This window comes from Andrena cerasifolii, chromosome 2, assembly GCF_050908995.1.
Source record: "Andrena cerasifolii isolate SP2316 chromosome 2, iyAndCera1_principal, whole genome shotgun sequence".
Lineage (NCBI taxonomy): Eukaryota > Metazoa > Arthropoda > Insecta > Hymenoptera > Andrenidae > Andrena > Andrena cerasifolii.
The window spans coordinates 17416582-17429885 of record NC_135119.1 but is presented as its reverse complement, the minus strand read 5'-3'; the positions used below and the strand labels follow the sequence as shown (position 1 = coordinate 17429885).

Here is a 13304-nt window from a genome sequence, read left to right as displayed (position 1 = left end):
TCAGTTGGCGTTTCACGGAGAGATAAGTCACTCAGTGGCGAGCGCGGTTTTTACCGAAGGGTTTTTATTTCTCCTAGTCGCGAAACGAAACGAAAGAGATAGAAGAGAGTGAAGGACCATGCAGTCTCGCGGGTATCCGCCTAACCGTTCCAGACCTCTTTCTTTCAGGGGGTCGTTAAAATTAATCCTTGACGCGTCTGCCAATCTGCGATCGACCTGAAAATCTCTACCATTATCGGGTCCATTCCTTCGTAGCTGCGACACCGGCACGGTCGATCCCAGTTGCTTACTTCGGTGATTTAATCTTTGCCGTGAACGATCGTTAGTTCCTATAATGAGTACTTACCCGATACCTTATTATTTTCTCTTTATAAAATTACGCGGGCAGAAAATAAAATTACATATCTCGAAATATCTCGGAATGCGAGCAGCGTGACAGTATAAAACGATTTCGTGATCGTTCCTGAAATATACCGATGAACAGCGAAACTAGGATGTCTTTATGCCGATAACGTTTCCATTTTGTTAATGCAATCTTTTTGCGATAGATAAGAAGAGTATAAAACAGGTGTGCAATATTATATAAGACCTGACTGAATTTACTGAGGTGAAAATATACGTTGGACACTTTAAATTTACCGAGGCAAAGGTTTTCAATTATTTATATTGTAAATTTATTAGTATCAACAATTCCCTCGATGGTGATCGCAGCCATGTTAAATTTTGCTTCTTTTCATATGCATATTTCTCCTTTGTCTTTTCGCGTAACCTTTTTATATACTTTCCATCTATTTTCAACGAAATCCTTCGCAAAATCGTTATCGGCAGTGATTCGGTATCGAAGAGGTCCTTCACCTGCGGATACGCTCGAGACCAGGACGATAGAACGAACTGAAAGCGCGGTGACACGAGCGAATATCTCCAAACGAAAAAAAGAGTGAAGAATAACTAAAGAACCGTACGGATCGCGCATGGTAATAAATATCGAACGTAAAGACAGAGAAAGAAAAACCAAGAAATCGATCAAAGACGGAGACAGAGAAAGAGAGACACAGAGAGATAGAAAGAGAGACAGAAAGAGAGAGAGAGAAAGAGAGAGCGATACAACAAAAAAAAACACAATGGAAAATGAAGAATGAAAAATTAAAAATCAAGAAACAGAGTGACGTATCCGAGTGACAGTAATCATATAAAAATATAGAACAACAACAGAGGCGAAAAAGAAAATACAATCGAAACGATAAGGTAAACACTCAATTAATCGAACGGAAAGGCGCTCTAGTATTACTGCAACGAATGTCATACATCTTTTTCTCTTATCTTTTCTTTTTTTTTTTTTTTCTCTTTTCTTGCGCTGGTATAACATTCAGCTATCATGTTATACTGTGTTCTCTCGATGCAAAGTGTGAAAACACAAGAATGTAGTTCCTACTTACTGGAAAACAGCCCTTTTTTTTGTCATCATCAAATCCGAAGAAAGTAAATGGTGCAATGAACACAAACATAAACAATAAGAAATTCAAATTAGTTCCTTTACGAAATCAACCAATGCAGGCATTTTGCATGCAAGCGAGAATGCGTTTAAAGAGGCATCGGGAGGAACTGGGTAACGTGAGAAAGAAAGAAAGAGACAGACAGACAGAAAGAGAAAGGCAGACAGACAGCGAGAGACAGAGAAAGAGAGAGAGAGCGAGAGAGAGAGAGAGAGAGAGAAAAATACAGAGCTTCGGGGGGAGTGGGAAAGGGTAGATCGGGAGGGTGGCCGGAGTCACAGAGAGAGAGAAGGAAAAAAAATTATGACGACCCCTCGTCTGATTCTTTCGTTTTAACGACACTCAAAAACCGATGGACGTTTTTACCGTGCATCATTCTTATATATATATATGTATATATATTTTTTTTTACGTTGCCTCGTCGTGTGTGTGTATTATAGATCCGCATTTATCCGTATATATTTTTTTTCTCTGTTTCGTTACGACAGTGGTATGCCGCCCCAATCACAGAAGAAAAAATGTCACACCACGGACAGATTTCTTACGGTTTATCGTGTTATTGCGCTCTCGGCAAAAAATGTCTCTCGTTTCTCTTTTAGCTTTTTTTTTTTTGTTTGGCTCATTGTCAGTCACGTCATGGTTTGCGGAGGAGATGCGAGGACGAAAGTCGGGAAACGTCGCACAGAAAGGTGGACGGGTTGCGGGGTGGGTTGAGAACGAAAGTGACGGAAAAAAATCCGAGATGCGAACAGAGCGAGAAAGAAAGACGGTAATCGAATCGTTCCAGCGAGAAAAAAAAAAAGACGGGAACGAAAGGTGGAAAAACAAAAAATGGGAAAAGTACGTTCCAACGTGTTGTGTTAACAAAATGCAAATCGTAGAAAATCACGTTTCCCCGGCGATCATACTTCGAACGTTCCCAGAACAAAAAAGTCACAAAAGTGTCCAAACCACGCGCAGATCACGATGCAAGGTAAAAGAAACCGGCTGACCAAACGGCAAGTAGTAAAGAATGTAGAAAAAAATGGATAAAAACGTGACAGACAGAGAGGGGGAGACAGATAGATAGATAGAGATAGAGAGAGATAGAGAGAGAGTGAGAGAGAGAGAGAGATAGAGAGAGAGATAGAGACAGAGAGCAGAGAGGAAGGATGTAGGAGCGAGAGCGAGATCCGTTCCTGTAAAGGAATCAAAAACACATTCATATAAAATATGCAAGCATTTTCAAAAATTGTTTATGTCTGATGCACCACAAAATGCGTAGAGGTTGAAGTACACCGTACGTGGGGCTCAAAAAATGTCGTTCCCACCTGCTCCTGGAAGTTCAAAAAACATCACTTCCCTTTTGAAAAACATTCACATTAGTATTCAGTTAAGGAGAATAATTAAAAGGTAATTAGTCTGGGTTCTTTATCGATCGTTTCCCTTCCTTTTGCTCTGTTATTCGTTCGTTCCTTCCCGTCGTATCCCCGCGGCTCTGTGACGCGTGTACAAAAAATGGGAATGAAAAATACGCAGACATCTTTCTCCTTGGCTAAGGTATTGGAAAATGAAGAAAAGTGCACACGCTCGTTCCGCCACGGACCGATCTGCCTGGCGCGCGACACAAAACACCGCGGTTATCGTTTTTTTTTTTTTTTTAATCTCATCCGTTACCGTCCGAGACTTCGCGAAAATTATTAGAAAAGAAACAAGAAAAAAAAAGGAACAAATAGAAAGGAAACCGCGGATTCTCGTCTCGTTTCGCGAATTCGAGTCGGCCAACGAAAAAGATGTTAAAAGGAACAACGGAAGGAAAACAAAAAGAAAAGATCGAACGAAAGTGAGAAGAAAACGTACAAAGAGTAAACGAGATACCGGTAAATGGAACGAAACATATTTGAAGACGTTCGTCGACGACCGACCGCGACGTTAAACGAAACTGGACAAACAAGGTATTCGACAGTTCGATTTGGAATTTTTTAAAAAAAAAAAATGAAAAGAAAATAGGTACTCGCGGCGCGAGCATGTTCTCGATAGAAAAGAATGAGAGAGACAGAGAGAGAGTGTTCTGTTGCAAAAATAGCCCGAACGGTCGATCGATTCAGGTACATGAAGCGTTTGAGGAAATCAGGCATAGCTAAGTATTTACCATAGTGAACACATTGTGCATATCAATGGGAATTAAAAAGTTCTATACATGTGCCGTAAAAAGGAAACTCATTGTTCGTTGCATATTAGTGATAATTAGAGAAATAATTGCCGACCAAACGCATATTAGTATACAAGTTATCCGATCAGCAACAAAACGGATTCGTGTTTAAAGAACGTAAGTCAGAACGTAAACGTACAATATATCGGCAGAAGGTGTACACTCAAGTTTTGTAATTCGTATCATATGAATATAGATATAATTATATGTATATATCTTTGCTTGGTACACGCACACGTATAGGGAGTACGGTCTAAGGTACGCATACGTGTGCGTGTATATCGTAAATGGGCATAATAATGGCCGGAGGGCCATTCCGTGTGTTCTCGGCTGTCGAACGATTCTCGCCAGCTGACGTTCTCTCGTGCGGTGCCATTCAAAGCACTGAATAATAACATTCTAGATTGCGCTCCGTTGCAGTAAAATATAGGGCAATCGGGTTGGATGACATTCATAAATTGGTTGGAGGCACGGGGCACGTGACAAATGCCGGACGTTGGTCAGCGCGGGTCAGAGAACCAGATGTTCTTCGCTCGGGAACGCACAGTGGCCCTCCAGAGAACGATTGCTGTCATTACTACTAGAGAGAGATGTATATGTAGATGATCGTCAATGGGAATACTCACGTCTAGAGGCTTCTTTAAGACGATCCAACCAGACTCTGGTTGAATCTCAAAGTATTCCAAGCCCTGCTCATTGTTGGGCGAACTCAACGAGTACGTTATGGCACCATTATTGTCGGCATCTTCGTCTGATGCCGACACTCTCAAAATGTTTGTTCCGATGCTAGCGTCCTGTTTCACATTCTCTACGTATTTCTGTAATAAAAACAAAAGTGTAAGTTGAGTCGCTGTCTTGCTGAAGAATGGGGATACCCAAAGGTGCATAGCAGCGTTGGGTACTGGCACGGTTAATAATTTCTGTTCGAGATTCATTTAACGTAGGAATCGAAGTTCAGTGGAGCTTTTTCTAAGGAATGCTAATTATCTTTACGCTTGGATGGGGTACCCTAAACGGGTAATGAAAAGCTTTTATTTTTTCTCGAGATTTAGAAACGTTATCGTGTTAAATAGTAGCAGTTATATTCTTCTCTGTTATTAAATATATCTGTGGAGGAGTTTGTGTGGATTTGATGCATAAGTCTCTGAGCCTTGTGCGATGCAGTAAGTATTTGTAATCAGGGAACAGGGAAGTGGTATTTTTAAATTACATTTAGCTTAGATCAGGGCTGCGCAAGGAGCCGCTTTTAGCGCCTAGCTGCTAGCAACCAGCCGACAGTCGAGCAGCCAAAATACATATTCTTACGCTACGCGCTTACGAGTATGCACCTACACTACTGCAGTTCTCCTCACTGACTTTACCCTTAGCAACGAGACAGCTCGACGATCGGCTGGTTGCTCGCAGATAGGCGCTAAAAACGGCTCCTTGTGTAGACCTGACATAGACCTTCTTATAATAAAAAATCATTATATATATCTTGTAATTATAATTATTCATACGTTCTTCGAATTAAAAGTACCAGTCTCCTACCATCTATAATTATCACGAACTTTTGAAGTACCCATTACAACAATCAAGTTCTGCTATTAGAAACGAAATGGACAAAATGTTTTTCGTCCAAAGTAAGCAAGTACGGTTCAATTGCAAATTCTTTTGTAAAAGATAAATGGCGAACGTAAAGATTCCCGCATAATTTGTATCCTCCATTGAAACATTCTTCCCCAACAAAACTTCAACTGTCAGTTCCAGCAATGTACGGCGGAAGACTGACACACAGATATGCAAACCACAAGGAGTCTTTTGTTTATCGCAAACAGGGGGTTCGTTAATTTATTCCGAACAGCTATTTCACGCACAAAGTTCAAAACGCCATCGTCAGGCATTGTTTGCGTTTCTTTCAATTGCAGCTGTTTGTACTCTCTGGTAGTTGCTATTTGAAATTTCAAAGAGCATGGAATAGCGCGATGCGACCACGTGAAAATTAATTTTCTCCTTTGATTGTTTCCACCCGCTCCTTCTCTCTGTTTTCTCGGCGAAAAAAGAGAGTGAACAGAGAATAAGGTATGAATACGAATAAAAGCACAGTTCAAAGATGCACGTACTACTGAAATACGTATGTTTCAAGAGAAAAGTATAAGCTAGTGAATAATTTTGATCTTGGGACAGAACTGTAACACCACTTTTAAGGGAACAGGTACCTACGTTTCAGTAAAAGAGATTTTTTATGCTAAAGGTGGTTAATAAACTGAACGATCACGTCCAGTTTTCGATTGCGGTTTTCTATAAATTTACTCACCTGACGGTCGAACAATGGTGGGTTGTCATTAACATCAGTAATCTCAACAGTGAATGAGCACACGCCTTCCAAGGAAGGTTCTCCTTGATCTGTTGCTTTGACAGTAACAGACACAAATTTTCCATCGTCTCCTTCACGATCGAATACCTGCAAACATTCGCATACAATAACATTACGTTCATATTAGTTTCATTTAAAACTAGCTTAAAGTACCCGGCGTTGGCTGGGTAAAACTTCGATTATCACGAAGTGTGAGGGGGTGAAATAAGGGGGAAGGGGTGGGATCTCCAGATTTCATGGTAACCTATATTTCCCGCAAGGTTTCTAGAGAGTAATTATGCAAAATTTGGTTCAGATCGGTTAAAAAAATCGGGATAAAAAGTATCCTATATGTCAGGAGTGTCGAACTTCCCCACTCCGAGAGCCGCACGAGTCGGGCCCCCGGTCAGCCGGTTCCCCCACTTATTTTTCTCCAGGCGTTGCACGAGACCCGGCAGGGAGACAGTGCGGCTCCCGGAGGAGAAATTCATCAGAGTGAAGTAGGTGGGGGCCATTCTCCTACGGCTCTGCGGAGCAGGCGAAGAGGAGAAGGAGCCACTGCGGCTCGCGAGCCGCTGGTTCGACACCCCTGCTATGTTATTCCTGGTCCTAGACTACGTATATACAAAATTTCAGAAAGATCCGTTGCGTAGTTGCGATGTGATTGAGTAACTGATTGATTAAATCACTGAATAAAGAACCGCAAGTTGAAAAAATGCTTAATCTAAACTAAATCCTCAGCAACATCAAAGCAATAAAATACACTTGAAAAGGTGCCAGCTCCTCTGCATTCTACCAACGTCCATTCACGCGATTCGATTCGTATGCAGGAAGCTTCCACAGCCATCTAATCCCACGCGACCCATCCCAGCTACCGATCCCAAGTCAAGGCGTACCTTATTGGTCAGCACTTGTCCAGTCTCTTCGTCGACGATGAACTTCGTTCCCTTCTGATTAGGTTGCTGAACGATCGAGTATTTCACCTGCCCGTTCACACCCTTGTCCTCGTCCGTGGCCTGCACCTTGATAACAGTGCTGCCATTCGGGGCGCCCTCCTCCACTTTCGGGTTGTACATGCTGCAATCCTTGAAGACTGGCTTGTTATCGTTCACGTCCGTGATAAAGACCACGACAACAGCCGTGCTGGTGTGGGTGGTCAGCTCGCCGTTCGGACAGCAGGTACCGTCGTCGAGGGCGGTCACGTTCAGCTCGTACTTGTCCCTTTCCAAGGAGATGTTCTTCCCGTGAAGTCGGATCACGCCAGTGATCTCCTCTATCACGAATTGGCCAGAAGTGGTGTTCCCGCCGACGAATCTGAATTGAACGTTATCGCCGTCTTTATCCGAAGCGACCACAGTGGTGACCAGCGTGTTGGGCCCGGCGTTCTCGTCCACGTTCGGCGTGTACACCTGCTGGGAGAATTTCGGTTCCTCGTCGTTCTTGTTCTTCGTGTACACGCGGACCGTAGCTGTGCCGGTCTTTGGCGGCTCGCCTGGAAAGGTAGGTTGCCATTAGCGTAACGGCAGCGAGAGTGACTTGATACATAAGACTTGCATGTTATTTCCAGGGGAGATATGTTATCCAAATGACTGAGGCTAATGGAGAATGGTGGACCGTAATAAAATGAAATGTAGGTACATATTTAAAAATGAACGAGGATAGTCTTTTACGTCTCCCCTCTCTGTCTTCCAATCGTGTTTGTCTTTCCCTAAAGCTTGATTCGCCAGACTTGCAATTACTATTGCACAACTTTTTAAGAGAATTTAAGAAATTGTTTAGAATCAAAGGGTGAACCATAACAAATTTCAATTTTCCACAGTGATTACTAATCGAATGACACTGGTGGTTTGTAAACAGTGGTGAAAGCACCAAGATTAATTGACTCTTCCATGATTTTTCAAGTAGAGGTGTACCTTTATCTTTGGCAGTGACAACGAACTCGTAGTACGCATTGTTGTTGTCCGCGTCGAGCTGCTTATTGTTCACGATGATGCCGCTCGAGTCCACGCTGAAGTGGTCGTCGGACACCAGATACTCTATTTCCGCATTAGCGCCAGAATCCGCGTCGGTCGCTTTCACTTTCAGTATACTGGTGCCCAATGATATGTCCTCGTCCACGTTGTGAGCTTGGTAATCGGGCAACTCGAATTTCGGCGCGTTGTCGTTCACGTCCGAGACTCGAATGGTCAACTGCAAACGACAGGGAGATTTCAAATAGGGCAGGCTCTTGCACAATCAGCCGCATCGATACTCCTTCATCGACTCATAACAACTTTAACTTGGTAACCAACTGAATATCGTGGTGAAGTTACTTTATCCTATAATTATTTATTAAAATACAGGTGTATGTACCACGTGAGACTAAGAATACTAGATTGTCTGCATCGCGTGGTAATAGTTTTTAAGGTCTCGCAGGTACTTCTGTTGATTAATGGGAAAATAAAATTTTACTTATGAATTTTGCCATTATAATTAATGGAATTTGAGAGGGAAAGATATGGTACCTCGACGGTTGTGGAGAAACCACCAGAATCCTCGGTGGCTGTTACTATCAGAGAGTAGATGTGTGGTTGACGTAGATCCTCGAAATCCAATTCTTTAGCAAGCTTCACGATACCAGAAGTAGGGCCTATATTGAATGTTCCCGCTGCGCCTTGACCTCGGGCCTTCAGGGTGTACCGAATTTCACGGTCAGCGAATGATTTCGCCTTCACCGATATAATACTGGAATAAATGTTAACATGGACTTTATTGAGTGTACGAGACTTGTGATACTTACAAGTTAAAATTGTTCTTTTTTTTTATCTCAATTAAAATTAAGTTACGAACAAAATATATCTGTATACGCGTATATTGAATGTATTAGACTTGAGAATGGTGAATACAGTTATTTTGTTATTTAGTAACTTCCTAAATTGAACTGTAATTCTTTCTGCAACATTATATTTTTACAAAACTGCCACAAGAGTCTCAAGTATTCATAGCGTCAAAAAGTCTACCCACGTGCATTAGCCTTAAAAATGTCCTCGCCAAGAATCTTTGAAGAATTCATGACACTAAACAGAGTCTGCATTAATTGATTCGAAGGACAAGAAGAATATAATTCTACGCAGTTAACTGTATCAAATTTTTAAAAGGATCCTTGGTACTATCCTTTGTACTATATTTTCTGCTTTGCATAAATTACTATTCTGTTTAAAAATAAATCTAAACGTCCACTCTTCTCTGGTTCGAGGGTTCCTTTATCTGAATGGTAATTCCACGGCAAATCGGTCATTTTCTACAGTTGACACGGAAGATTTCCATGAAATTGAAATACATATAACATGAACCGTGTAAAATTAGGGGGAGTTTAAGTCACCATTTGGCTGATTTCGAATTTGTTTAAAAAAACACACCCTGTCAAAGTTGCAACTCTTCAAATACTCGTATAATGCATCGCCCATTCCTCGGCGAAAGGAGCATTAGCCAAATGGAAAATTATCAAAGATGGTGTTTCGAAAATGCGACGTCGTCGTTTACTGTTATTTATTCAATGTCCAATCGTGATTCGAGCGTCGCGGAAATGCTCGAGATCTGAGAGACGTTCAACTCACTCAGAGTCTTTCCTCTGGTTTTCCGGTATCTCGGCGTCGTAACCCGTCATGTAGAACTGCGGTGCGCGCTTCCCACCTACGATCGATAACCGCTCCTCAGGAGTCGACTGAAAACGCTTCTCGTCTAAACGGCCGTTCTGATCCTCCGCTTTCACGTACAGAACGTACTCCATGTCCAACTGGAACAAATCGGTCCCACGGGTCCGTACCACACCAGATCGCTCGTCTACCTCGAAACGGCCCCCAGCTGCAACCAAAACGTGCGCCCATTTATTTTTCAGCCGAATAATTTCATGGCGACTGACATCAGGCCGGGGGATTCAATGTTTCACGCGAAGAATCCCGCGGATGTTTCACGGGAAAACGGTCCCATGACAACTGGGTTCCTTAAAATATCTAGAAGCAACAGAGATATTCGAGCGAGCAGAAGATCCGCTCATACTCTATGTATTTTTTTTTACTCCAATAAAATCGAATACTATAGAGGTACCTATTTTGTAGAGAGCGCAGAGGCTCGGCCTCTATAGATGAAAACTTTGAACGCGTTTTTCTTAAAACGTCGTTTTCTCACATCGTGAAGATAAAATCTCAAAATCTATCGAACCGATGGCTTTATAAATTTTACTGCTTATTCTGCACACCGATGACTCTCGCAGAGACTACAACCAAGTATTTTCATTGAGTCTAACCTAGTTTTAGAATCGAAAATAGCAAAATAGAAAAGCCGAAAAACATTTTTCTTGCATTTTGTCCCCCGTTTTGCTAATTTTTAAGATGAATCACTAATTAGAGTTCGAGCGAAAGCGACAGTCGTGCTAATCAAGGATCTGTTTGGATTTGTGGTTTCAGATAAGTCTAACAGCTGAAATCGTCTGCACGGGCGAGGTGAGAAATTTTAAACACGTCAACAAGATCGCTTTCAAAAGTATTTTAAAAGCGATAGTTTTATTACTTTAATATTTTCTATTTATTGTAGAAATGTAGTTTAATGAATAGAAAAAAGTTTTATTCCATTACTATAATTACTTTCGTCGAAATAAATTCCTGAAAATCGCTGAATTTATCGGCGCGCTAACCAGAATGACCCCTTAAATCCGCCACTGCAGCGAGACAAGCCAAAGTATTAACGACAAAGAAGATCGTAATGTACAATTTATACGTACTCCGATCCCGTACGATGAAGTAGTGAATATTGCTGTCGGTGTCAGGATCCCGTGCTTGAAGGGTAAACACGTGAGTATTCGGTGGCGCATTCAGCTGCACGACCGTTTCCATTGGCAGAGGCCGATTTATGAAGTACGGCGGCTCATCGTTAACGTCCTTCATGTTGATAATGACACGCTGATTGTCCGTGTCTGTAATCGTCCATCGATTATTGATATGCGCTCGCAACGTGTATGCGCGCCGACAGAAAACGTTGGACAGTATTCAAAGGCGACGACCGAATAGCATTTGACATTATCTCGCGTCGCGCTATGACCTTTGGCCTGTTAAATTCAACGCCAGAAATTAAATTTCACGATCCGCGTCATCGCGCGAAGCTTTGTCGGTGAATTGTATATGTATTTCGAAATATCATTCAGTGGCTTAATTTTTTCAGAGCCCTGATTCAGTGGACCCAACAAAGGCCTGCTAGAAAGAAATTTAGGGAATATATCTGGAGCGCTAATACGCAATCGAATAGATTTTATATGAATTTCAGGGTTCTGTGAAATTCAGGTAAAACAATGTTCCTTTTTTAATAATAATTAGTGCTTAACGTTATATTATTAATTTTCGAAATTGGTAGAAATTACCTCCTCATATTACCTACACTTTGATCATTTTTATTGCCGATAACCGAATTTTCTAAAAATTCTTTCGTAATAGTGATTTGCTATCGTGTTAATGTTCCAAGAGGCAATGCTCGGACAGAACAAAAAGTCAGATTATTAACGTGCATCTTCTTCGGTCATCGTTGATGAACACTGTCAACTCAGCAACGGCGCTCTACGTGGCAAGCTTTAATTTGAAAAAGCGTCTAGTGCAAGAAACTAATTGGTTTGTTCTATGCAAACTGCCCAGCTACCGAAGCTGTCATAATATGTCTCCTTATCGATTGTATATACAAATGACTGTACAAAAAGATGAAAATGAAGGTGAAAGGTGTGTCTACTTACATTGATATCCTGTGGAAGCCGAGATTGCGGGAAAGAGAACATTCGTCATTAGTAAGAGTGATACCAAAGCGCAGATAATTAAACGTGGACGCACAGCAAGAAAAGAGGGGATGCACCGGGCACGTGAAAACTGATGTGCTTTAAGTTTTTACTAAACAAGAATTAACCATTTAAGAACAGAAAGTTACTAAAAGTAAGACTGTACAGAACATAGAAATATAAGACGATGTGGTAAACATAAAATATTATAGAAAACAATAAAAAATTCGCATGACTGTATATTTGAAGTATCCTTTGCTGCTTAACACTGCAATGGCTTTCTTCCTCCATTAAGTTGCTAACGAAACTTAACCCCAGCTAACAAACAAATACCTGGACCCAAGAATTGACTTAATTATCTAATTAATTCCAAAGTACGATAACAGTACTATTATTGGTGTTATCTAAAATGAAAAAAAAAGATTACTACCCAGATATTCATTTTCGAAGGGTAAACAAGTCACCGTACATTAGATCAGAATTTTAACAACGCAACGTTGAAAGGAATGTCCCTATTGGTATTACACGTATTACATGGAAAACTGTGGCGACGTAATAATTTCGCTACCAACACGCGCGACTAAATAACGTTCAAACGCCCCGGAATATGGAATTTAATTCCTTCCGGTCCCTTCATGCGTAACGCGGGCCCCGGCCATTCTTCCCAGCGAAGCTGTAATTAACGTATAACCCACTATACGAAACCAACACTCAAACAGTCACCCACCCCAGAAGGAAATTGTATCCACGTGCGAGCAGCGCCCAGAATGCTTCCACCGGAAGCCAACTTTCAGTATTTCTTGCAGTGCCTCCCTTATGGCGTACAGTGAGTGGACAAAATACAGTGAGGTTATGGAAGCAGTAGAGGGTGAAGACTTTAGCGAGCTGGATTGTTGATAATTAAGAAATCGAATGTTTTCTGTATAATTTTTCGAAGCTGGAATATCGATCCTTAGGAAGCAAATGGCTCTACAGTTAAGTTCACGGCGTTTACAGGGTCCATCGTACTCAAAAGCTATAGACATTAGTAGGGAATAAATTATGTTACCTGCTTGGTAGATAGCGTAGGTCCAAAGCGACCCAGTATTCACCACGTGAGAGGTAAGAATCTAGGTACCAAGGTAAATAGGCGCTTAGGGATTGTACATCACTGTAACTAGGGGCTAGAGGCACATTCGGCGGCTTACAACATTTTGACAGTGCAATATTGCCTCTATATTTCAGCTCTATATCTACCAGCAACACCCCCTTTACATAGGTATCACAGTAGGTACCTATTTCCTTTCTTGTGGCTCTTATCCTCAAATCACAATAATGTTAAGATTCCTTCTTACTACCCAAGTGAGATATGTTACCATTAATGCTTCATCTCCACCTCAGTGGTGTCGTCTTATACACCACTCGAAGGAGCTCCCAAATACATCACTGTACTTTTTCCACCCACGATAGAACTAGTTTCGCTACGTGTCAGGTCGTTGGAATAATGATCGT

The 13304-nt window shown here is 41.5% G+C and overlaps 1 protein-coding gene across 2 annotated transcripts in view; it reads right to left on the bottom strand.

Annotated features, from left to right (window-relative positions):
• Window positions 1-13304, bottom strand: part of LOC143379012 (neural-cadherin) — a 352951-nt gene that overhangs the window by 276928 nt on the left and 62719 nt on the right. For both annotated transcript variants that reach the window (XM_076831259.1, XM_076831260.1), the window contains exons 3-10: window positions 11775-11783; window positions 10779-10970; window positions 9616-9862; window positions 8524-8743; window positions 7933-8209; window positions 6916-7511; window positions 5981-6127; window positions 4311-4502 (exon numbers count right to left, since the gene is read on the bottom strand). In XM_076831259.1, coding sequence (XP_076687374.1) covers window positions 4311-4502; window positions 5981-6127; window positions 6916-7511; window positions 7933-8209; window positions 8524-8743; window positions 9616-9862; window positions 10779-10970; window positions 11775-11783 — 1880 coding nt within the window. The remainder of the gene's footprint in view (window positions 1-4310; window positions 4503-5980; window positions 6128-6915; window positions 7512-7932; window positions 8210-8523; window positions 8744-9615; window positions 9863-10778; window positions 10971-11774; window positions 11784-13304) is intronic.